The sequence below is a fragment of the Notechis scutatus genome, chromosome 3 (genome assembly GCF_049901735.1).
Source record: "Notechis scutatus isolate UNSWTSFEM ecotype Mainland chromosome 3, rNotScu1.2, whole genome shotgun sequence".
NCBI classification, from domain to species: domain Eukaryota; kingdom Metazoa; phylum Chordata; class Lepidosauria; order Squamata; family Elapidae; genus Notechis; species Notechis scutatus.
In genome coordinates this window covers 161929354-161957024 of record NC_142011.1, presented here as the reverse complement: position 1 = coordinate 161957024, position 27671 = coordinate 161929354, and the positions used below count along the sequence as shown (strand labels likewise).

At 34.8% G+C, this 27671-nt stretch overlaps 1 protein-coding gene across 1 annotated transcript in view; it reads left to right on the top strand.

Moving 5' to 3' along the window:
* ROCK1 (Rho associated coiled-coil containing protein kinase 1) overlaps positions 1-21865 on the top strand; it is a 79972-nt gene extending 58107 nt beyond the window's left edge. The window contains exons 20-32 of the mRNA XM_087960079.1: positions 1505-1689; positions 1973-2042; positions 7883-7977; positions 8401-8566; positions 10634-10727; positions 12434-12522; positions 14421-14638; positions 17463-17496; positions 18135-18227; positions 18747-18835; positions 19917-19995; positions 20102-20363; positions 21657-21865. Coding sequence (XP_087816205.1) covers positions 1505-1689; positions 1973-2042; positions 7883-7977; positions 8401-8566; positions 10634-10727; positions 12434-12522; positions 14421-14638; positions 17463-17496; positions 18135-18227; positions 18747-18835; positions 19917-19995; positions 20102-20363; positions 21657-21865 — 1683 coding nt within the window. The remainder of the gene's footprint in view (positions 1-1504; positions 1690-1972; positions 2043-7882; positions 7978-8400; positions 8567-10633; positions 10728-12433; positions 12523-14420; positions 14639-17462; positions 17497-18134; positions 18228-18746; positions 18836-19916; positions 19996-20101; positions 20364-21656) is intronic.
* The last annotated feature ends 5806 nt before the right edge of the window (positions 21866-27671 follow it).

Genomic DNA, 27671 nt, shown 5'->3' with positions numbered 1-27671 from the left:
TAGCTTCAAATCCACCACAAAATTATTTTCACAAATTATTTATTTATAAACTTCCTCACACCTAAGGCTCTGGGCATGATATTCTAAAATCTTTCCTGAATCATAATTAAGCAGTTTTAAATCGAATTGGAAGGCCATTGACAGGTATATGAGACTTCTTATGAAACAACCTGAACCTTTGTTTTGATACATCGGAAAAGAATAGAAATATTAAAACTTTAATGATAAAATAGATGATATATTAAATTAATATATCATCTATATTAACTTTATCATACTATAAATAACTATCCCACACAAGTCTTATATCTTGTTCTTAAAATTTTTGAAAACCTTTTTCTCAGCATTGGCGCAATGGTTAGAATCCAATATTGCAGGTTAACTTTACGCAACTGCCAGGAGTTTGATCCTGACTGGCTCAAAATTTCACTCAGCCTTCCGTCCTTCCAAGATCTGGAAAATGAGAATCCAGATTGCTGATCCTGGCAGTCAGCAGAATTAGCATGCAATATGCATTCTAACCACTGCGCCACCATGGCTCTTACAGAATAGAGTTTATTGTAATTTGGAGGAGTTGTAAAAATTCACCCAGAAAGCATTTGTAATAAAAAATGGTAATCCATCTGGTCTGGATTTTCCTGGTTTAATCAGATAGTTGTTTTCACGCTTCCTCCTTTATCTGGAACAGAGGAAGTTTGGCTTCAGGCACTAGCTTCTGGGCGCCAATCTCAACTGTGGTGTTGTCTTCCCTAAAGACAAACAGAACTAAACTACCATTAATTTTCACCAGAAGTCTCAAAATATTAAAACTTTGGAACTTGTTAAGGAAAGCACTTGCTATTGTATATTATTGCTGTACATATTCTTATAGAATAGAACCCAAAAGGACCACATAGTTTGCAGAAGTTGAACATTTCAGGCCAGAATTCCAGATGTCTGAAGGCAAAATGCCTTTGAAATTGATTTTTAGTATTTTGATTGAGATAATTTAATGCAAAGAAAAAAATGGCATAAGTGTTGTTTTTGATGTCAGATATAATTCTAATATTGCTATATATACATGTAGCAATCCAAAGCTTAAAGTAGTGTTTTGGAATAGGCATGGGTTGTGCCTGCCAGCAACTTTTCAAAAATACTACCATCTTTTCCTGGGCTCACATGGCAGCCATGGAAGAAAATACATGCTTAAGTTAAGGGAGTGCCAGGAGGATACAACAAGGTCTTCAAAGTAGTTGTGAGTGTGTTGTTAGCATCTCCTTAATTCAAATATATATTTTCCTGAAATCATACACCTACAGTGTTAACTTAGGAACCCAGTGTTAACCCCAACACCTGCTTCAAAGCCCTTTTCACTTCAGATTCAAATGCTGCACATTCTTATATATGTGGATTTAATATAAGGAGTAGAATTTTCTTAATAATTAGAACATTTTCATTCTTGGCCTGAAATCGGATAATGCCAAAATAAGTATGTAGAAATGAATACATTTTTACTGTGTTTTAGGTTAAGAATCTGGCACTTCAATTGGAACATGAGATAAATAAAAGAGTGATGACACAGAATGAACTGAAGATGCATGCTATAGAAGCAGATAGTTTAAAGAGTTCTGAGAAACAGCTAAAACAGGAGATTAACACATTGTTGGAAGCAAAAAGATTAGCAGAATTTGAGTTGGCTCAGCTGGCTAAGTAAGTTACATTTTTCATTCTCAAAAAGAACTATATTGTAAAGGACTGCTTTTAGTAATGTCGTTTATGCTATGTTGTATTGACATTTGACTTCACTATAGTTATTTATGCAAATATCTCATGGAAGCTATCCATGAAAACTAATGGCATAAATATTTTAAACTTCTAGACTTCTTAAGTTGCCTGTGTTCTACTCAAATAATACTTTTATTACTTGATCTACTGAACACCTAATGACTAATAGTTTAGAACAGAAATTGCTTTATTTTTTTCCACCTCAAAGGCAATACAGAGGGAATGAAGGCCAAATGCGTGAACTACAAGATCAACTAGAGGCTGAACAATATTTTTCTGTAAGTGTTCTTCATATTGCACAAGCATTTAATTATGTTATGTACAACTTGCATTAATGTATTAATAATGACCTTCACTTTTAAATAATGTTTGTGCCTTAGAATGGGAAAAGTGGTAAGTGGGGGCGGAAGAACAAGAAAGGTACACAGCTGTTTTTTCTATTACTGATTGATTTCTATTCTTGTCTGCTGTCAAGCTAAAAAAATGGTAAACATACATTTTTCTTCCAGACTTTTAACCATTCTGGACTTGCCCTTGTTGACCTTTTGGACACATGTATTAGGTTGGGCTCAATAGTATATATTGGCACCTGTATTTTGGATTTCCAATAAATCTATCTCTGAAGAGATAGGTTTGTTTAAAGAATTGCTATAATAAAACCAGTTTTTCACAAAATATCCAAGAAATGACTGTTATAAAATGCCTTCTTCCACTTTCATTATTATTTTTAAACAACTGGAACTCTCAAGGCAAAGGCTTGTTGTGATTGATTTGCTTATGTTTAAGGTCTGTGATGGGCTTCAAAGACCATTGTGCAAGGTGCCAAGATGTCTGACTGCCTGGGCAGCGTTTATTCTTTTATACCATTTTTACAAGCAAGGAAGAGTAACATAGATACGGCATCAGGATTGGAGAATAGATACCACATGGGTGAAATCTCCCAACCAATCCTTAAGAATAGTGGTGATGTTAGTAAAATGAGATCACCTATAAGTCTGGAAAGTCTGGGACTTTCCAACCTAAGATAGAGAATGAGATCATGCTAGTCACAAAGAGGCCCATATAGGTTAAACGCTGCAGTTTGCTGCTAGCACCATCTACAGGATCTCAATAGCTACTACATTTCACTCTTTTTAATTTTATTAGTTAAAGAAGAATCATAAAAGGAGTTAGGGGAGGATTCATAATAATCAATAGAAGAACATGCTTGTAGTTGTTTATACAGGGCATATACTTGACCCTGAGGCAATGTAGGAGAGGGTTTGGGATGAAAAGTTGTGATATATATATTGCAAAGAGAAGGGAGACATTGAACAAACCAACACCCATTAATTAAAGCACAAATAATGACTACATAGCGTATTTTTTCCCCATTAAGCCTGTGGGCAACCAAACCCAAAAGCTTTCCCACCAAGATCCTAAATTATCAATTTTCAAATCCAAGGCCAAATTGTGTAAAATATTAAGCTGGTGCTGGATGGTTCGTGACTCATCAAACAAATTAAAACAACATAGATTTTGTAGAATAGCCTTCCTCAACGTTTGCATCTCGTGGTTGATTGTTGAGATAGCTGAAGAAGTAACATTAATTGGTTTTGCTAAATTACATAATTGTTTTTTCTAAATTACGTGTAACAGAGTTAATGTTAAGGTGAGCGTGAGCAGCAATTGCTGGCATGCCCACTGTAGACAAAGCTAGCACTACGTGTTCTGCTTTATTAAGTAAGGTTGTTTCAGAGTCACAAGTGTTATCTAGCGTGACCCTTCAAGAATGATTTGAAGGATAAAGTTGTTGTTTAGAAAGCAAAACAGGAATATAATTAAAAGTTTCTTGAACACACGTAAAAACCATCCTTGCAGTAGCCAAACATGGGCAAAGTTAAAGAAAGTCTCTTCCAAAGCTGTGCAGTTCAGAGTAGTGAGCTAATGCGATGACAGTGAGGGTTTTTACTTGAAGATGTGCAATTAACTACTTTTACACAGGTTATATTTACAGGGGCTGCTACCATTGAGGTGTGTAAAGCAATTGCATCAGGGGGTGGATAATAGGCAGCAAACTCCCAACTGGATATAGTTACACAGTTAAAGCTTCCATTTAATAAAAATCCACTTAAGCCAATGAAGTTTTGAATTACTGTAGGAGTGCAAACGGGAACTAAACATGTAGAAAGCTAATGTTCCATATCATAAGCTTCAGATAAACAAAAGACATCATTCTGTGTGATGTTAGCCAATTGCACCCATAAGTTTTACTTCATTCATTGTTCGAGTGAGTGTTTGGGTGGAATAAAGCCACTGTTGCCAAAGAACAGCTGTAAACAATCAAGCATAAACAAATGAGCCCAGATTGGACACTGTGCCATCTGTAGAGTCAAATTCCTGGGACTGGGACCAGATCCGGGAACTGGTGCCACAACATCCTTGGCTGGGCGGACACAATGAGCTGGAATCCACAAAGGTCCTGTAGGAGCAAACATAGTAGCACAGCTTTGCCCCCTCGCCCCCAAGTAGTTAAATTTTGAATAAAAACAGTCAATTGATTTAAGGTAAATTATATATTTTTAAATGTTTTAGAGACCCTTTCTCCCTTTTTATTTATTTGTGGAGACAGGCCTTAAATGATTGACTGATGAGCATGTTCCATTATGGCTATATTCCAGGTTGTACAAAATTACAAAAAAAGCTGAATATCATGTTATAAAAAAAGAGGGCTTGCCTGGTAGGTAACATCCATTTGCCAAAGTTGATGATGAAACAATCTGCTTGACTTGATAAAGTGGAATATGAAAACAAAGTGGGTTAAACATCTTCGGTCTCGTAGTAGTTGTTGCAAAGTTATAAATAAGGTCATTAGAGTCAATCCTCGGCATGATATAAGCACCTGGAAGATTAAAAATAAGTTAACACACATAATGAAAGTCAGAGATTAAACCAAAAGGGAAAAAGTTTTGAAAGTTAAAATAGCAGGACACTTTCCAGGTATCATGACGATCCTTATAAGGACAGGAAAGGAAGAAGTCATTAAGCAAGCAAGCCAATGATCGTTAGACAAACAGACATGATATTCTTCCGATTAAAATCGGAATTCTGATTTTTTTAGGAATCGCTCCCCCCTTCCCCCCTTCTTCTCCTCCTTCCCCTCCCCTGAGTCAGGCCACCTGAGTCAGGAGTTGCTACCGCCGGCGCGGCTTCGTATGGCTCCAGTCCCGTGTTGCCTCAGGAAGGGAAAGGCAAAAAGGAAGAGCCGCGGCGGCGCTTTGCAACGGCAGCAGCGGCACCAGAGGCTCAGGCGCAGCAGCTCCCGGTTTTGCCTTTCCCTTCCCGAGGCAACGCAGGACTGGAGTCGCGTGGAGCCGCGCCGGCGGTAGCAACTCCTGACAGCCCCAGCCGGACACTTGAGTGGAGCCCGGGCGGTGCGAGCGGAGGCCGCTGAGTAGCAGGAAAAGGGAGCTGGGCAGCCACAGACCAGCCGTCTCTCCGTCTGACAGCCTTGGCCGAATCTCTGCCTCCCAGCGTGCTTGGTCCTCCGCCCGCAGGCTTCCCCGGTCCCTTGCCAAGCGGGTTTTCCGCCCCAGCCTGGCAGGGCCCTTGCTGCCTTCCCCTCGCCTGGCTGGCCGGGCTCCTTGGGCAACTCAGCTGCCTCGTGCCGAGAAGCGCGCTGCCAGGCGGGGGCCACGCGGTGCAGGGCAACACGCCACCGCCCGGCCCTGGCGAGGAAAAGCAGCGGGCGCTCCCCGGGCGGCGGCCTCGGCCCCACCACCAGGGAAGCGGCTGCCCAGCTCCGGAGCTGATCCACACCTCACCGGCTGGAAAGGAAGGGTGTGTAGCGTTGGTGTTGTGTGTGCGATTTGTTGGCACGGGCGCGGGGTCTCTTTTGGCCGGCCCCGATTTTTTTTTCAGAGGGGAATATCATGCCTGGACAAACAATACAGTTTACATAGTCAGGCAAAGGACATTGAAGAGATAAGTTATTCTGAAAATAAAATTGAAAATCATTACACAACTCCACCATTTATACCTTACTGTACTTATCAAGAATTAGAAGAAAAAGTTATTTGCAAAGTCCATTGTATACCTTTTGTGATTTCACCTGTTGGGCTGGTAATAGTTATGCATTCTTCACATTCTTGTTGTAAACCTTCCTGATGGAGTCAAATTTTAGTGTCAATTCTCTGCTTTAATCAAAATATGGATTAAGAGCATGTACAGAGTGCAACTAGTTTGAATTTTGATTCCCCTTGCTGAAACTGGGAACTGAGCCATCTTCAAAGATAATTGTTCTAGGTGACCTGCCAACCTGGGAACTGAGCCACCTTTACAGATAACGTTCCAGGCAGATTGCCAATCTCAGCCTAGCTATCTAAAGCTCCTTTGTATTTCTCCAGCAACGACTACAAGTTTGTATGTAACCTATATAAAAAAAAATGCTTTCCATTTTCCAGCCCCGCCTTTTGCAAAGCAGAGAGAGAAAGAAAAAAATTTGCCAAAGTGATCAAAAGCCTCACTCCCCCTTCTCCTCTTGCCTCCACCTTTACAAGGCAAAAAGTTAACAACCAGCAAGGACGGGTGGGGTGGGGGTGGATTTTAAAATACACAGAAATCTCACCCATTTTTTCCCACTCAACATTCTTTTCACCAATAAATCACACACAAATAATCCTATCTTTCTCATGTCCGGACCTTTCTCATTTCCTTGCACACGCTGTTTCTTACTCTCCTTTCAATCTGGGATGATTTCTAAGCTCTAAGTCCAATCCAAAAAGCCAATTTAATTCTCTGGCTGTCAAACATGTTTCAATTATTTTATTTTGAACTGCAGCAGTTCCAATTAGGGCTATAAACAGGTAAAGGATATTTTTCTTCAATTCAATCCTATTCAATTCTGCATACAGTTATTTTACATTATACATACACAGCTAAGTTCTATTATGCATGCAATTACTATACATTATACATACACATCTAAGAAGTTTTAATGGAAATCACATCCTGAAAAGAATAGTAAACATTTTCTTCTTCTCTTAGTTCTTTCTACCACACATAACAGCATAAATTAACCATATCTGCTTTGATCAGCCCCAAATGGGAAAAAATTTACGCTATGTAGTCATTATTTGTGCTTTAATTAGTGGGTGTTGCTTTGTTCAATGTCTCCTTTCTCTTTGCAATATATATATCACAGCTTTTTGTCCCAAACCCTCTCCTACATTGTCTCAGGGTCAAGCATATGCCCTTATTATAATCCCCTTACTAACTCCTTTTATGATTATTCTTTATCTAACAAAATAAAAAAGAGTGAAATGTAGTAGCTATTAAGATCCTGTAGATTGTGCTAGCATGCAAGTAGCAAAGCATGCAAGTAGCAAACTGCAGCGTTTAACTTATATGGACCTCTTTGCTACTTGCATGATCTCATTCCGTATCCTGGGTTGGAAAGTCCCGGACTTTCCAGACTTATAGATGATCTCATTTTACTAACATCATCACTATTCTTTAAGGATTGGTTGGGAGGTTTCACCCATGTGGTATCTATTCTCCAATCCTGATGCTGTATCTATGTTACTCTTCCTTGCTTGTAAAAATGGTATAAAAGAATAAACGCTGCCCAGACAGTCAGACATCTTGGCACGCTGCACAATGACTGGTCATCACAGAAGATCATATGATACTACAACACTACACTGCAACCATCATAAATACACGCCAGTTGCCAAGTTCCATATTTTGATTGTGTGATCATAGGGATGCTGCAAAGATAGTAAGTGTGAAAAAATAGCCATTTTTTCAGTGCTGTTGTAACTTTGAATGGTACTATATGAATGATTGAGGGTTGAGGACTACCTGTAGTAGGCAGCATCAGGGGAATTGCTTTGAGTAAAAATTACACTATCTCTTTGTTGCTGGCTTCATTGTATAGTTTTTTAACTTCTTTCATTTCTTTCAAAAATATTGCAAGCTCTTTGAAAGAGTGGTTGTAAAAGCTTGATATAAATAATACACAAATATAGATTGAATAATATGTAGCCCTTATCATCATCCCAAATTTGACTAATAAATGAAAAATTCTGGATTATAACAATATCTAAATGATGATGGTGCCTTTTTTTAAAATTTCCAGACACTTTATAAAACTCAAGTTAAAGAACTCAAAGAAGAAATTGAGGAAAAAAATAAAGAAACGCAGAAAAAAATACAAGAACTGCTAAATGAAAAGTAAGTCACTTTTATGGGCAGAATTCTTCTAAAATTGAGATACTCTAAGCAACATTGGTAATGTCGATGGAATACGTATGTATATGTATGTATGTATTTTTTACATTTTTGAACTGCCCATCTCCCAGAAAGAGAAAAATCTTTTTTATCACATGGAAACAAAAAGGATTTAAATATGATAATTTTGTGGATTGCTGCCTATATTTTAAGGGAAAAAAAGAGTTCTTAAAAGAAACAACTTGATGTCAGGTTAGCACATTTTCAAAACATTAGCTAGAACAAAACATCTTATCTTTTGTAATTGGTTGTATTTTAAAATGTGCCTAAAAAGCAGCTTTGTTGGCTGTGGAAATGTATGTGAAACAAAAGTATAAATATGAGCTGTTTATTTGTTTGTTTAAAAATAATAATTTTGTGTTGCAGAGAAGCTGTTGTCACACAGTTAGATCTGGCTGAAACAAAAGCTGAATCTGAACAATTAGCCCGAGCTCTCCTTGAAGAACAGTATTTTGAACTAACACAAGAGAGTAAGAAAGCAGCATCACGAAATAGACAAGAAATTACTGATAAGGACAATATTGTCAGTCGGGTAAGGTATATTTTTATATTTGTATCATGAAGTCAGTTTATTATATTGTGAGAAAGAAAGCTATTGTATCTTTAGTAATGTGACTACATATTGAGAGGTTACTATGATGCATGCTTGTTTTTCTTACAAATCTTCAGTCGCATGCTGGATGTATGCATATAGCTAAATAAGGGTAAGGTTTCCTTTATTGAAATAGGAAACATTTTCTTGCATTGGAAATCACAAAATTATAGGTTAGAAAAGATTTTTGAGCTCTTCCAGCCAACTCCCTGCTCAGGCAAGAATCCTCATACCATCTTATATACAACCATCCATTTCTGAAAAGCTCCAGTGATGGAGTCTTAATAACTACAGGAAGCAGACTATTCTACTGGTTAATAGTTCTCTTAAAGCCCAACATACCCAGTTCGTTTATAACATTCTTCATAGAATGTTATCTCCAGGGCTCCATCTTTGTCCTCCCCCTCTATCCTCAGTATACTTCTTGTATTTTGTCAATCAGAACTGGACACAATACCCAGGTGCAGTATGACCAATGCAACATAAAGTGAAATTGTCACTTCTCATGAACCAGACACTATATCTCAGTTGATACTGCCTTAGATTCCATTAGCTCTTGAGGTAGCTGTAGCACATTGCTATTGTAAGAAATTGTCTCCCAAGCTGAATATTACAATACATTGTACTATTTCCCAGTGTAGTGTTTAAAAAGTAGTGATGACTCGTGAGAAACTGTGTACACAGTTAGCTCTGGTTGAAACAAAATCTGATGTTAAACAGTTATTAGCTTATGCTTTCCTTGAAGAGTTGAATGTTGAATCTGAATACTAGATCACTTCCTCATATTGACATAGAACCATTTAGGACCATAACTGGGTATGGTTTTTCAGCTAGCCGCAAATCCATAACTTGGTGGCGTCACCCATCCCACATTATTTTGTTTCATTAAGCAGCTGTGGTCAACTTGATCAAATCCTTAGTGAAGTATGAGTGTACAACATCTATAGCATTTCTTTGATCTGTTAATCTATGCACTTTGTCAAAAGAAAAACATGTTTTCATGTCCTGTTTTTAACAAACCCACAATGACTTTTCTAAGGGCTTGCAAACTGATCTTTTCTAGAATTTTCCCAGTTGTGATTTCAACATGATTGATCTGGGAGCTTGTGGGATTTGCCTTTTTTCTTTTTTGATATAAATTTATTGGTACATTCATACATATATAGTTTAGAGGCCTGACTACCAAGAAATCCTGGGCAGTTGACAAATAAAAGACAAAAACAAATGATCCAAGAGAGATCATGAGTGGTCTGAAGAAAAACAGATCAGCCAAAAAAACTTCTCCTCCAACAGAGGCTCAACTATCATCAAACTAACTCAAACCCTGGGAGAATGCCCAGGTATTTAATATGTTCCTGAACAAGATCAGGGTAGGAGCCATCCAGATGTCATCAGCTCTTTTCCAATCTTTTGGCACTTATCTTGTACTCTTAATAGTTCTCAAAGATTACAGTCAGTGGCACTGAGATAAAATCTGCCAGTTTTTGACAGTGTAAGTCTGACTGGTCCCAAAGATTCAATTTGCAGCTAGTTGTTCTTTCACCCGTTCCTTGTCTAGTTTGACTTAGATTCTGTTCTGTTTCCCCAATGAAGTTTCCAGCAGCTTGGATTACTATTTTTGTCAGGTACAAATAGGAATTAAATAATTCAATCTTCCCCTTTTCCTTATCTCCATATTGCCATTTTCTCCAATTGGTAAACCAACTATTTCTTTAATGTTCTTCCTGGACTCATATCACATCGGTTTGACCGTGCTAATACAGACTGTCTTCTTAAACTTAGTATTTGAATTGATATATTTTTGCTAATAACCCCATGGGTAAAATATATGTTTAAGCTAGGTCAAATTTAAAAATAAGTTATGGAAAGATGAATTGCCATTAGTCATATAGTTGTGTCCATTTATTCTTCAATTCCATAATAGAAGCAGTATACTTCTACAAAATTTCTATTTCTTTTCCTCAACAATTACTCAAATGCAGCTGATACTGTTTTATTTTCCTTTAGCTTGAAGAAACAAATAATACATTAACCAAAGATGTGGCCTTTCTAACAAAGGAGAATTCTGAGTTAAATGGAAATATTAAAAAACTTGAAGAAGGTATTTCATATTTTCAATGACATTGTTTGGAAGAAGGCTAATGCCTTTTCAATACTATCTTATACAGTAAGAAAAACGGTCTTTCAACATTGCAGGAGCAGAATATGGTTTGGTATTCTATAGATATTGCTTTATAGATGTGGGAGGGGAAGAATAGACCAAAAGATAAAAATATTATTGAACACAGAAAACTAAGTCAAAAGATTTTAAGTGTGATTGTAGTTATACTCAAGAAGACAGGCTTCAGTTTTTGTAAATTAGGAAAAATGTGAGATAATGTGAAAATACAATGAATTGTTGGAATACATATATGAGTGATTATCAGAATGTATGAGAAAACGTATAGGAGGTCTTGTTTAATTTTTTTTATGTAAAAATACCATGTTAGGGAAGAAATTCATCAGCATTTTAAAATTTCTTTCAGAAAGTCATTCAGGCAGTACTTCGTAATGGGATGGACTCGCATGTTATATAATCTGGGGGGAAAAGTGAAAGCAGATGCCTCATTAACTTACTGAATAACTTGCATTAAACATTAGAATTATGCAAAATCATCTGGTGGTTATTTGAAAGGGGTGTCATCTTCACATCCATATATCTGCTCAAATCAACACAGGAATATTCTTGAAAGAGTTTCACTAACCATTTTTAAGGTTTTGCACCTTCACACTTTGAGTAGTGGATTTAAAGGGGAATTGCAAACGGTTGAGATAGCCCTTTTAAAAACAAACCCCAAAATTTTTATTTTTATTTTTCTTGCCTCATTATTTCCACTTTTACTTTGTTTTGTTTTAATAATTTCTAATGGTTTTGATTCCTTTGAGTTATTTTAAAACAGAATTTAAGAGTCAGTAATATACAGGCAGTCCTTGACTTATGACTGTAATTGGGACTGTAAATCAGTCATAAGTTGTTATAGTTGAGGCACTCCTGTAATCAGAAGTAATTTTCCAGCCTTTTTTGTAGTTGTTAAACAACATGGTTGTTAAGTGAGCCCATTCATTTGCAAGTACCATTATGAGTAGCAGTCACACGATTGCAGAATGCAGTCCATGGCCATCATATATTTGGTCTACTGGTTGTAAGCTAAGGACTATCTGTAATGACAGATAGACAGTCAGCCAATATTTATTTAACAATGGGCACACTAAATTTTCTCTCACGATTAAGCATGTACTATAGGAACTGTTTTATTTTTCCATTGTTTGTCACATTCCATGCACATGCAATTTATACGTAATTTTTGAAAACCAAGAATGGCAATAACTGAACCTTATCAGCTTGGACATTGTGTCAGTTGATACATAGATCTTAATTAGCAAAGAAAGTGATTCTAGGTTTTTTTATGAATTATAAGTAATAAATACATAGTCTAGACGTAACTCCAAACTGTAGTTCATTTGCTTTAAATACCATTTTTATGTTTCATGTATTATACAAAACTAAACATATTACAATCACAGTTGCTAGGTTCACAAAACACAGTGAGTCATAATTATATTATGAATTAGGTTAATAAGTCAACCAAGTCTGCCTGTCTACCGTATTTAAAAGCTAAGCACTTCCCATCCTGTATAATTCTGGGCTGAATATGTAGGGTCAGGACTCTGTTCTGTTTCTATTAAATTAAGATTTAGTAAAAAAGAAAAAGTGCATGTGATACTGATGCAATAAAATCCCATAAATTCTTAATTTTTTTCAACAAGAGTATATATTGAAAAAAGAAGAGGAATTCAACACAATTAGAACACAGTATGAAAAAAACCTGAACTATGAAAGAACACTTAAAACACAGGTGAGTGTATTTTGGAAGATTGATGGAGATGTCTATTTTAAACGACATCTATTTTAGGTTATTTATTTTTTAATAAATTTATATGCAGCCCATCTTGCTATCCACTCTGGGTAATTTACAATAAATATAAAAATAAATTACAAATATAAAAAATATTTAAAATTCCAAGAGTTAAATACAGACTAACAAAAAAACTTAAGGACTCATGCAGAGTGAGAGTGGGGCATTCTCTATCACTACACCAATTACTGCCAGCCTAGTGCATCTCCATTAGGGCCCTAAGTAACGAGCCAGTTTTTTAGGCCCTTCCAGAAGGCCAGAAGAGTGGGGGCAAATCTCACCTCCAGTTGCAAAACACAGGACAGTAATAGAACAGGCTTTTCTCCTGGATTCTGCCAGCCTTGGCTGATGGAATCCGCGACAGGCCCCTTCTGCCAGAATGAGTAGGGCAGGCTGATCCCATTGGAGCCAGATGGCTCCTCAGATATGCTGGACCCATGCCATCAACACCTGGAAGCAGATTGACAACCAGTGCATCTCATGTAACACTGGTATTACATGTGTGGTCGTTAGAGACCTCCAAAACAGTTCATGCTACCGAATTCGGAATCAATTTTAGCTTCCAAATACTCTTCCAAGGGTAGCCCCACGCGGAGTGCACTGCAGTAATAAAAACAAGAGATGACCAGGGCATAAGTGACTAAGTACATGTCTTCATAAATAGAGTGTTTTGGTTCTTCATAAATAATTTTGTTTTTCTTAATTTTAATTCATACAGTAACAGAAAAAACCCTAAATATATTGATCAGCCTTAGGGAGCCTGTACCACATTTTTTAAAATTGTTATTTCAGAAAATGACCTTTGTTTTGTAATGTATATACAGCCTTCTCATAAGCATTTGCCATTATTCTCATTAATAATTAAGATACCTGTATAAAAAGTGTGCCTCAAAAATCAGTAATTAAGATCAGTAAAGAGTTGTCTTTCATACAGATACATTGTTTTCTGGGTAGTGATACATATGGTTACTTTACATCAAAATTAAACTGAAAAACACTGTTGATAGTCAATGGTATCCTAGATAGTTAAATGGTCTGATGCAATAAAAGGCAGATTACATTTATGAATATTTAGATGATAAACATGTAGAGATACTAATGCTTCCACAAGAGCCATTTTTTTGTTGTGGTTAACACACCAGGCTAAAAACTGGAAGATCATTAATTCTAGTTACGTTTTAGGTAAAAACAACAACAGCTAAGTGATTTTGATCAAGTTACTTTCATCTCTAGGAAGAAAGCAATGACAAACTACATCCAAAAATATTGCTAAGAAAACTTAAGAGACTTGCCTTACTACTGACTCAAAAGTTACATGTACAAAAAAAATGTTTCCTTAGATAGCTCATGGTTATTCATTTGAGTTAGAATAGAACCACTTAAGCCTATACATGTGTTCCAGATGGATGTGAGATTTGTATTTGTTTATCTTGAATTGAGGTAGCACAAACTTTAATTATTTAATGGTTGGTCGCTTAGTGCCGGGTCCGTGCTTTACCAGAAAACCTTATCACATCAACTTGTGTTGCTGGTTTCATTTATGCGGGATGCCAGAATGTGACAACTAATTTTATGTTGTGGAATGTTAACATTTGAAGTTGTTTTAACAAAGTGGTGAAATGGTTTCCAAGAGAAGATATTAATTAACCCAAAGTAAAGCTATTAATTATCTGCTGTGTCTTTAATAGACTAAGATGAGGATGTTCTTCATAAAATATTCAGGTGGAAAAATATTTATTGATATTTATTGTCTAGATAGAAATCTTCTTTGCTTACTTTCCAAGGTTAATTTGTATTAATGTATCTACTTTGATTTTCTTCTATTTAATATGCAATAGGCTGTGAACAAATTGGCTGAGATTATGAATCGAAAAGATTTTAAACTAGATAGGAAGAAAGTAAATATGCAAGATTTCAAGAAAAAAGAGAAGGAAAACCGAAAGTTGCAGTTGGAACTTAACCAGGAAAAGGAGAAATTTAATCAGATGGTAATAAAATATCAAAAGGAGCTTAATGAAACGCAAGCGGTAAGACTTTTTAACATAATTATCAAATAGTTTCACTGATCATATTCTCTTTGAAGCCCAAATTATATTTCAGATTTAAAAGACGTATAAAATTCAGTCTGTTCAAACATTATGGTTAATTTGTATTATTCACTGAAAGGGACAACATGTGAAAAGATAACTTCTGGGTTGATCTATTAAGTATTGCAAAATGCCTCAGAGAGGAGAACATGAATATGTTATTGATTGGTGGGCTCCCATTGTTGCCTTAAACCCCTCTTAGGCTGCTGTTACTGTTAATAAAAAGAGAAACAATTTGGCATTTCCCCAGCACAGTGTTGATTCTCCTAGTCCTAATTTCTTATTTACAGGCTAATATGCTTGGGGAGGCATACAAGAAGAATTGGAACATTCTTTGTTATTGTTCAGTCTTCCCCACAACAATTGCAGCAATAAGGGAAAGATGAGTAGTACCAGCAAGAAAAGAAGAGTGGCTTTTCATTTCAGAAAAGAGAGTTTGATAAGGCAACACACTATATAACAAAAAAAATTAAGCATTAGACAAATATAGATCTTAACAACAGACAGGCTTTCCAGTGTCATTTCTCTGCTGTTGACCAATTAAAATAGCAAGCTAAATAATTTCCCCAGACCTGTACCAATTTTCTTTACAATTTTCTAACTCTCGAGTTATTTTCATGTATACTTTTTTAGGATTACATTACATAACTTTCTTGTTTAACAATGCTTAATCCATCAGTTTGCTTATATCTATGTATTTGTGGTCCAGCACATAATTTTTGTTTTCTTCCATTTGTTTGCCTCTGTCCAGAGTTCCAAAGGCTATGTGTTTTTATCCTATCTGTCAGTGTATTGACTTAGCCACTTCTGTTCTTTTTTTCTCTCTTTTGTAATTGATTGAAATACCTGTTGTCGTGTATTCAGAACAGAAGAAATGCTATGCCCAAACTACTTGATAGTGGAATATTTGACTCAGTAGAAGAAGCCTCATACCTGGTTCTACTTGAATTGGGCAATCTCTTAAGGAATTCAGATTCTACACCATATAGAACTTTAAAGTTGACAATAAGTATTGTGAGATGCATCTGGAAAGTAAAAACTGTCAGAGTAGAGATGCCACATGGATACACTTAAGCATCTACCAACCAGATTTGAGGTTCAAGGAGAGCCCCTTGTACAATGTCAACAATACAGACATTATTTGATAAGGGATGTACCATTATCAAAGTGTCTCATTTCTGGCATACCAAGTTAACTGCCAAGCCTTTGATGGTTATAATTTTCCAATAATAATGACTTTCACTAAATTTTATTAATTTTTATTGAGAAGAAAGGGATTGAATTACAAGAATTTTATCAATTAAACTGTTACCTGTATAAAAGCAGAATGTCCCGATATACATTATAGCAGATCTTTCTCTTAATTGTTTTCTAATTTCAATATGGAATTTCCTATGGAAACTATTAAAATTACCCATAAGAGCATTCCATGTCCATCCATTTTCCTTGATAAGTGGAATCTGTCAACATTGCTCCATGGATGAAGGGTGTGATTCATTGTCATTTTTTTGGTCTTCCTATCCTGGAGTTTTAGTTTAGCTTGGTTCTAGTTCCATCTCATAAACAAGCTTAAATCCCAGCTGAAAAGAGTCTAGATCAGATGTGTCTGACCCACAGGCTGCACGTGGTCCTTGACAGCTAATAATGTGGCCTCACAAAATATAAAAAAAAAACATTTAAAGGAAGTTTGCTATTTATGTACATTAATTATATTTGATGTATGGTCCAAAACAATTCCTCTTCACTCAGTGTGATCCAGGCAAACAAAAGGTTGGACACCTAGGATCTAGATAATCCTTTTAATCCAGAGCCCCACCATTCTCTCACCTAACTTCCCTAAAAAGGGAAGGTTGGAGATAGGCTGATAGTTATCTAAAATAGCCAGCTTCCACAATGGTTTGTCATCTCTGCTGACTCTGGGTTTAGTCAGCCAGTATCTGAATTTGAGCAGTGTTAGCCTCCAGATACTATGCAAACTTGTTTCAGTGGCCTAGAAGTTCATTTTCCCACCTAATATTTCCCAGCGCGGACTAGAATAAACAATAATAAAAATAATAAAAATGATATAATAAAATAATAATAAAATAATAAAATAAAATAATAAATAAAATAATAAAATAATAAAATAAAATAATAAAAATCCATAAAAATGATATAAGTGAAAAATGGTTTATGAAAATTGACTCTACTATTAATTATGAGTTGAATTCATAGAAATATTGGTAGAATGGTTTACCCCATTTTCTATTGAAATATTATCCTATTTGATAAGATGCATGTTTAAGATTCTTTTCTTTTCTATTTACAGGATTCAATGATACATAGATTCTAATAGCATTGCTGGACATGGACAAGAGATACCGTGATATAGAACAACCCCATTGGAGTCAGTGAAAAATTTTAGACTTGCAGCAGGGCATGGACTCTACTAGTATTACCAGTGTGAGCATTCTGCGTTGGGATGTTTGAACTGTCTGAAGTGATTTTAAAGGGGTAAGAGAGTCACCCTGGCTTGTCCGGCTCTTTCTGCAAGTCACTCCATCATGTTATACTAAAAAATATTATCCTATTTAGATAGACCCCCCCCAAATCCCCGGGCCGGGGCGGGGGGCGGAGATGGGGGGTTCACATGTTTGGGGAAGTATTAGCTCTTCCTCGCTGCCTATTTATATTTTATACATTCAAATGATGAACAAAAATAGATTTTATCATCACAAGTATATATGAATTTTTATGTTTACATCACTATTTTTGGACAAACCGATATACCTAATAATTACTTTTCATATGCAGCTTATCACCTTCATATCATCTTGGTTCAAAAATAGTAACTTGAATTTGGATGTCTTGTATGTTTTGATATTTTTGTATGTGAGAATCAAGAATTTTCAACAGCTAACAGTTAATTTTAATTAAGCTTCACATCATAAGTTTGTTCTTTCATTTTAGCATTCTCTGTCATTTAAAATTGAATAAATTGCTTTTTTCTTATTCTTTATATCTAGCTGATTCTTCCACATTCCTTATTTATTTCTCTTCTGTTCTTAACTTCTGTGAGTAATGGGACAAATTGAGACTTCTTGCTTGCTCTTTTGCACTTTCATTGTGGCTTTCAATTACTATATATTTATGCAAAATATTTAATTGCTCCCACTCTATTATGAAATTAGGAATATAATTTTTGTAAAATACCTTTATGCTGAAACAGTTGCCCTTTGAGATCTTGTCAACTAAATTAAAACATATCCATTGAAAATGTTGGATGTAAGTTTATAACATCTTTGTAGGTTTTGCAATGGTGCCATGGTAAATGAATTTGTGACCAGGCATGAAAAAAGCTTCAATCCTTGTTCTTGTTTAGCTAAGCTTATTTGTTGCTATTTTATTAGTTTGTTTGACCATTGCTAATGGCTGCATGAAAACAAATCTTTTCTTTACAATTCTCTGCAAATAAAATGTTAACCAATATATATTGGTTTTTATACAGAATCAAGAATCGAGGGCTGGCTTTCAATACCAAACAAAGGGAATATTAAACGTTATGGGTGGAAGAAGCAGGTATTGATTAACTTGCCTTTCATAAGCCAAATCAAGTACTGATTTTGACTTGAATCCAGACTACAGAAAAATGTGTGTTTACAATGGGAATTAATAAAGTCAAATTCAGTTATGAAATGTTACAGTTGCAGTAAAGAAAAACAAGAGAAACTATTATATGAAATCTTGTCTGCTGTTAAAATAATTTTATCTACAGTTTATGTTTAAATATTTTTATAATTTATACGATAAATTATCATAGCATGCATAGAACTTGAAATTATTTAACCCATATATGAAAATATTTTAATGTTAATACATTAAAAGTGTTATCAAAAGTGCGATATGGCTAAATTATATTATATTTGTATTTGCCTTTCTTTGTAATATACAAGTGGTTAGTTAAAGTTTCTATGGCTGCTCATATTACAAGACACCTTTTATTTGTCCAGAAAATTTGACTTGCTTTATATGACTTTTATCATGAGCAAGCATAACATAGGCATTAATAGTGTCTTTTCTTTTCCTTTTCCCTCCCAGTATGTTGTGGTCAGCAGCAGGAAGATTCTATTCTATAATGATGAACAGGATAAAGAACAATCTAATCCATGTATGGTATTGGATATAGAGTACGTTTTAATAATATCAATTTGAAATAATTTTGAAGTCTTAAAAGTCTGTAGGTGCTTGTTGAAGTATAATTAATTTTGGTTAACCTTTTGTCCTAATAATTTTCAAAATATTTTCTCTAAACATTATTTATCTCATATAATATAATGTAATGTAATGTAATGTTAATATAATGTAATGTAATGTTAATATAATATAATAATATAATATAATATAATATAATATAATATAATATAATATAATATAATATAATATAATATAATATAATATAATATAATATAATATAATATAATATAATATAATATAATATAATATAATATAATATAATATAATATAATATAATATAATATAATATAATATAATATAATATAATATTATATTATATATATAATATTATATTATTATATTATATTATATTATATTATATTATATTATATTATATTATATTATATTATATTATATTTATTATATAATATAAATTATATTATATTATTTATTATATATTATATTATATATATTATATTATATTATATTATATTATATTATATATATTATATAATATATAATATTATATAATATAATGTAACATTTTATCCAATATCCACTTTCCCTGTTGCCAAAATCAGATTGATCATTATCATCAGAATTCTTTTGTTTTAAGATGATTAAAATAATTAAAAATTGTGTCCATTTTTTAATAGTCTGGATTTTGCAAAAAAATTAATTAATAACTTCAGCTGTACATTTTACTTTAGTGCAATATGATGGGCCACTGCAATTATAATACATGTGTTCACAGAATAAACTGTTCGAGAGTATAGATAACATAAAAAATGTTTACATTCATCACTATAAAAAGTATTCTTTTTCTGGTATTCTAATAGTTATGCATTTTTTTCATTTATGAATACTATATGTTGATTAAACAGTATGTTGCATGGGTATCACCTATTGTTGCAAGGAATATCACCTATGAATATGGGATATTAACATAAAATAGTCAATGTTATAGTGTTAAACTAGATGATATATTTCCCTTGTACTGAGAATGATTATTAACACAGTGTAATTTCATTTTAGTAAATTGTTCCATGTTAGACCAGTTACACAGGGTGATGTTTATAGAGCAGAAACTGAAGAAATACCCAAAATATTTCAGGTAAAGCGTTTGCTTATACAGTTTGTTCGTTTAGTTAATGTGTATTTATATACCCAGGGACTGACACAAATCTTTACACTTTTTTGTTTTGGTTTGCTTTTGTCAGATCCTATATGCCAATGAGGGAGAGTGTAGAAAAGACTTGGAAGTAGAATCAGTACAGCCAGCAGAGAAGACAAATTTTCTGCATCATAAAGGGCATGAATTTGTCCCAACTTTATACCATTTTCCAGCCAATTGTGAGGCTTGTGCCAAGCCTCTATGGCACGTATTTAAGCCACCCCCTGCAGTGGAATGTCGGCGATGCCATGTTAAATGCCACAAAGATCACTTGGATAAAAAAGAAGAATTAATAGCACCATGTAAAGGTATGGCATGAAATGATTTTAATTATTGTTCAATGTGTTTCTAACAGTTTCAATACAGGATATGCAGGTATGAAGTTCTTGTTGAAATTGTTGACCTAAATCCTGTTTAATTTGTCAAATTTGGCTGGAATACAGTGTGTTTGGGTGTATGTATGTATGTGTATTTATATAAATCTAATTAAGATGGATTTACATTTTTGAGCAAGTATTTGTTACAGTGTGCTGTTTGTTTGGATCCAACCCAGTTTTTACTTTGAACCATTTAGATTCCTAAAATCACCAATGTACAGATTTGGAATATGCATTAAAAATTAAGTGTTGCCTTTAAGGCTGCTATCGTAAATATACTTACGTCCATGAATGTAGTTCAGGGTAATTTGAAATAGACAACCAAACAATACTTAGAATGGAATAATCCACCCAGAATCATCTTGTAGCGGGGAGAGCGGCATAATAAATAAAAAATAAAAGATGTATATATGAGTTGGACCTTTTCTATTTACCTTTAACACTCCAGTATACTATTCTGATTTCTAGTTAGGTCATTCATTAGCATGGCAGAGTAAACTAAATGGTTTATGTTTCAAATGAAACAAAATACAAACGTAAAACTACAGCTACACAGTTGAAAAAACTTGCTTTGGTCTATCATCAAAATAGCATTTTTTGAAAATAAATTCTATTACAGTTTTTTGGTCTGTTTCCAAAGGAAACAGGAGTTGTATGGTTCCAATGACCTTCCGACAAAGTTTCACATGAACTTTAACCAAATATAACTTTAGCATTTTGAGAAAATGCTGTGCCCATCTGGAATAGTGAAAGGATTGTATTGCTATTGCTGATCTTTTCATAATCTTGATGTACCTACATTTGGTTGACTTAGGAAAAACTATACCCAAGTATTTAAAGATTATAAGATTATAACTTGCTCTATTGTCTGATCATTCAACTATCAGGACAAACTCTACGATGCTGTGCAAAAATTGAGATCTTGATTTTACTATAATTGATCTCAAGTGCTTCCTTATTACAATACCTAGTAGGTAAGCTTCTCAGATGAATCTTTGGTTTTTATGACTCAGCACCAGAGTGTTAATGAAAGTTAGTAAGCTTTTTAATCAAATAATTTGTTTTGTCTTTTATATTCTATGTATTTGAAATGCTATTTTTGTGCATCACTACAGACTTTCATTGGAAGGAAAAGCAGTGATAATTAATATGACTTACAAGCAAAACAAGCTATATATTCTTTTTTCTCAAACAGTTTGGCTTTGTTCATTTTTCCCCCAATAGTAAGTTATGACATAACTTCAGCAAGAGACATGTTGCTGTTGGCGTCCTGTCAGGAAGATCAGAAGAAATGGGTTTCTCATTTAATAAAGAAGCTCCCCAAAACACCACCATCTAGTTTTGTTCGTGCTTCACCGAGGACTCTTTCCACAAGATCTACAGCGAATCAGTCATTCAGGAAAGTTAAAAATACTTCTGCAAAAGCTAGGTGAGATATGAATAGACTACATTTTAATCTTTTTCCTAACAGAAACCAATTATAAATAGATTTTAATACAAAAATAGCAATCAAAATGATCAGTATATTAGAACATTGTTACATTGATGTAGATAAAGTCACGGTCAGTAATGGGGAATATAAAACATGAAATGTTTCTTCTGTAAATGTTTTGCTAAAGATAAATTAAAAGCCTGTGCTGGGTATACACAGTATTTTGTGTTTTCATGTGAAACCGGACATTATGGTTTGTTAATTATAGCTTATAGCTTGAAGCGCAATTCTCAGTTACTTAAGAGTCAATATTAAAATAAATAATGGCTGTACAAGCAATGTGCAGCATACAAACCCAGTCTTAGTATGCCTAGTATACTTTCAATCATATATGTAATACAGGTAGTTTTCAACTTACAACCACAATTGAGCCCAAACTTTCTCTTGCTAAGCAAGACATTAAGTGAATTTTGCCCCATTTTACAATCTCTCTTGCCATAGTTGTTAAGTAAATCACTGCAGTTGTTAAGTTAGTAACAAAGTCATTAAGTAAATCTGGCTTCCCATTGACTTTGCTTGTCAGAAGATTGCAAAAGAGGATCACAGAACTCCGGAATACTGCAACTGTCATAAATATAAACCAGTTGCCAAGCATCCAAATTTTGATCACATGACCAAGGAGATGTTGCAACAATTGTAAGTGTGAAAAATGGTCATGTCACTTTTTTCAGTGCTTTGTAACTTTGAACGGTCATTAAGTGAAGTGTTGTAAGTTGTGGACTACCTGTTTAAGATTTAAATTATTTCTTTATAAATAACGGTTACTCTTACATGGATACTCTGTGAATTATGTGAACTGAAATAAGCATCATTCATTCATTCATTCATTCATTCACTTACTCATTCACTCACTCACTCATTCAGTCATCCATCTTGTGTGGCCAAGTCTCTTATACAAAACAACCTGGACGTACCTGGTTAACATCAAATTGAAACAACTTTATAAAAACTACAAAAAACATGCTATAAAAGGCACATATCCTATCACTGATGTTTTTTGATAGAAGGAACTTGGAGCATACTTATATCTTGTAGGATGGGCAGCAATAATTGGAAATAGACAGTTTCACAAGTAGCCTGCCATGTGTCATTAAGGACTTTATAGGTGATAATCAGCTCGAATTACATCCAGAAACCCCTGCAGCTTGTGAATCATTGGTATTATATGGTTGTCTCAAGGTGCACTTGTAAATGCTTGAATGACTACATTCTGGACTATTTGTAGCTTCTGAGTGGTCTTTGAGGGCAACCGCATGTAGGCCACGTTGCAGTTAAGTCAAACAGGAGATGACAAGGTATAAGTAATCATGAGCAGGACTTCTTGAACCATGAATAAACACAGTTTCTACACAAGATGCATGAAGACGCTCCTGGGTGTGAGTGCCATCTGTTTCTCAAGCAGGAGCTGATAGTCTAGGAAGAGTCTTAAATTCTTTCTTGGAGAATGCAACCCCTTCTAGAACTAATTCCCAGTTCTAGGGGACATTAAAACTCACAGAAACTCAATCTTTTGATGGATAAACTAAATGCTGTTGCCTCACAGCCTGAGAGAAAGCCATATGCGGAGAGTCCCAAACGTGCTTTTTCAGGAGGCAGCTGGACTTTCTTGTTTTTTCTTTTGAAGATGGTTCACTTCTCATCCAAGAAGCTTCTTAACCTCTGACAAGATAGTGGGGAATGGAAGGATTATATTCCTTGCAGACAGCTGATAATCTGTATCCTTTTAGAAGGTTGTTGAAACACTTGGAGGTTTATCTGTATCCTCAGGATCACCTGAATATAGTGCTCATGGTTCCTGTAGTCTGCATTTTTTCCCTCTGGAAATCCATTCCTACTCCCACACCATTCAAGGCTGTTCATTCTAGCTAAAAGTAGTGAGTACTAGTGCTTCTGGTCACCTGAGTAGTGCTCCTGGTCTCAGGTGACTCTGACGACACAGATAAACTTCCAAGTGCTTTATCCTCTGAAAGGATGCAGATTACCAGCTAACTGCAAGGAATATAAGTCTTTCCATTCCCCACTATCCTGTCAGAGCTGAAGAAGCTTCTTGGATGAGAAGGGAAACATCTTCAAAAGAAAAAACAAGAAAGTCCAGTTGCATCCTAAAAAAGCACCTTTGGGACAACCATGACCTGGATGACTGAGAATCTCTACAGACCATATGCTGAGAGAAAACCTTGATTGCATTATTTAATTGGCCAGGAGTATAGCAGATTATCATCAGCACATTGATGAGACAACCTCATTCTGATGGATGACTTCACCGAATAGATATCAAATAGGCATGGGGGAATGAATAGAACTCTAAGGACATATGCAAAATGGGCATAAGTCTGGATTTTTCCTTATCCACAACCAACAGGAATTGGCCTTGGAGGAAGGAGAACCACTACAGTTTCATGACTCTCATTCTAAACACATTTAAACCTATCCAGAACCATACCATAGTAGATGGTATTGAAGATTGCTGATCTAAAAAGATCATGATGCACCACCCCATCCCAAATCCACCATAAATCATTAGTAAGTGTCATCAGTACTATATTGGTATGGTACCCAGGTCCAAAACCCAACTAAGAAGTCTCCAGATAATCTTTTTGTGCAGGACCTCTGCAGCCAACCTTCTCAACAATCTTTAGAAAGGATAGGTTGGATCCAGCAATGGCTTCTAGAGAAAGGGGTGATTCAAATGCTGATTGAATTATCATCTGAAGATTTTATCACTACATGCATCCAACCATATGTTTCCAAGGAGGCCTTGGTTAGTCAGGAGGGCCATGGATTTAATACAGAGATTTATAGCCCCAAGAACTCCATCCACTTTCTTAAGAATAACAGTCTCACTCTCTTTCCATATATTAAGATAAACTGTGCCACAGTCAACTAACTCCATAGGATCTGCCTAGTTGAAGTTTAGTTCAGATTAAATTTTTATCAACCATATATTTTGAATAAATCTCAGAAGTTCCTATTGAAGTTTCCTTGCCCACTCTCTTCTCAGGAGGCCCTGAGTTACCTTGAACAGAGCCAAGAGCTAGCTAACTGCAGACAGGATAACAATGGAAAAATCATTTTGTGTTACTGTTCTTATTAGCACAAGGTAATCCTTAATAAAGGTTTTACCTGCTTTTGATTAGATTTGTTCTTCATCATGCTCAAGTGGGACTCTGGGCATCTTTTTTGTCATTTCAGGCTTCCTCTGAAATCCAAGGGTCTCTCCAGAATCCACAAACAGGCAGAGTAACCTTCTTATTTCACTGTCATCTTATTTCACTGTCATCAACTAGATGACTATCTAGTTCCAGGCAGTGACTAAAGCCTCAGTCAAACTGCATTCCTCTAAAATGCAGGTGCCTAGGACAGTACAATCTCTGGTGGGGGGGGGCAGATGTGGAGAGTTCCAAGGCAATCAAACCACTCTATCATGAAAAGAGATTGATGACAGCATTCTCCACATTCAGTTCACTTCATTCCATGGACCTGCTTAAAGTCTATGGTTACCATGGTGGCCATGAATTCCCAAATTACCTCTGAATTCATACCAAGAGAAGGCATATCTAAATCCTCCAGTACCATAAATCTAGGGACCTCATCTGCCGATTTACCAGCTTAAATATCAAAGCTGCTCTGCTACTAATTATTCTTGCCATAATTTTTTTTAGTTCCTTTGAAGTATCACCTCTGCTTTTACAATAACAAAAGATACCGTCTTTTAAAAGTCATTTTGATCCCATTTTTATTTCATCTCTTCCATCATTCCTTTTGCTTCATTTGCACACTGTGCAGTTTTTATTCAATCATGATTCTTAACAATAATGATTCTGAAATCACAGAAGTCATGCAAAGTTTTTTTTTATTTCATTTTGTGAAGGTTATGTTAATGACCAAGTTTCTCAACTTCTTTCTTATAGCACAACTGCTTTTACTTTATTTAGTATTATTCTAGGACATTAGTGCATGCAGCATTCAATTAAACATTATTCAACTGTAATTTCTGTAACATCCTTCAGATTTAATATTGTAGATTTTGCTGTTTATTATTTGTCAGAAAACAGGACTGTTGATAGATGTTTACACTGATATTTTTTAAAAATGTACTCTTTAGATATAAAACTGAAATAATACTTAAACCAAATATTGCTACCTTACTTAAAAGCTGTATTGCTACTGTTAAGTCTTATTTTTTAATAGAATTTGCAGCATCTTTAGCATTTTCTACCTGTTACTGACAGAATTCTTACTGGTTTACCTATCTAATCCTAGACATGACTTTTCATCATATAGAGTGCTATATCACTTGAGATAAGGTAGGTGCTATGCATAAATAAAGTTTTGACTGTGGCAAAAATACGCAGAACGGATGAAAATCCATATGAAATCTGCACTTCTCCCAAACATTCTAAGAGAGTAGGGATAGGCACAGGGATAGAAAAAATCAGAGTAGAACAGAACTTTATTTGGCCAAGTATGATTAGACACACAAGGAATTTGTCTCGGTACATAAGCTCTCAGTGTATATGCAAAACAACAGAGCAATAATAATCATAATAATGATACCAATAAAAGAAGGTGGTAGAAAAGATGAGAAGGATAATAGTAGGATCCAATCTGGGTTGGTCACTAGGACCAGAGGTTTAGTTTTCCGAGCTTTCAACCTCATGCTGGAGCCCATCCGCAGGAACTTCTCTCTACATCTATAAAATCATCTATATTTTTCTAAAAAAAATTACTAACCAGATCTAACAAGATTCTTTGGGAACAACAGTCCATGTATGTTCTTAGCTCTTTCATCTGTGAATCTCATTCCTAGGCATTTTAAAATCTTGATCTCTTAAAATATCTTGGTTTTGCATTATTTACAAAACCTAAAACTTCAGTTTAAAAGAGATATTTTTTCTTCACTTCATCAAAACTATTCATTTGTTGTTGTTTCTCCTCTTCTTTTTGTTTCCTACTCATGAATTCATATTTTGGATTGATCTCTCATTTTACTCTGTTTCAACATTCAGATCACTTCTTATTTCACAAAGCATACAGTTAGCAGTCAGGGCATATGGCAATTATCATGAAATGTTAATTTCTAAATTTCAATAGGTCAAAGGAATATGGATCTGTGGGGGACATTACTCATTCAGAGAATTCAAGTTACTGGTGAGTAGCTTTTGCTTTTAAACACACTAGTACTTGTGTCATGTAACAAAAGTAAGAAAGCACAATTACTTTCATCAAATAATGAAAAAGGAACGTTCTCAAAGTAAAAAAAACCTTCACCTTAATATTTCTTAGGCTCTTGGGGTTCTTTTTAAAGAAATCTATTACCTTTGCTTCCCTTGGTCCTTCTATATCATTTGCTCAAAATCTTTGTTATGCTATATTGTTCTTTTTGATACTGTTTGTAACAGAACAGTATGTGTATCTTCAAAACAATCTTAATTCTGCTATGTATGGCACGGTGATGGAATCCTATCTTGTAAAAAGTACATTTATTTCTCTTAGTACTTTTTACTGCTTCTCTATCTTATGGGTAAATGTATCTTTGTTATCCACAACCTTATCTAACATTAAGTTAAAAAAGTTAAAAGTTCACTGTAATTCTGATCAACATACTTAGGGCATTGCTTAAAATTAAATACATTTCATGAGTAAGTAAGATAGAGTTCGAAAAAATATTCCATCAAAGTAATTTTGATTATGCCAGTCTTTTTGTAGATAGAAAAGAAAAAGTCAGTACTATTATATCATTTGCA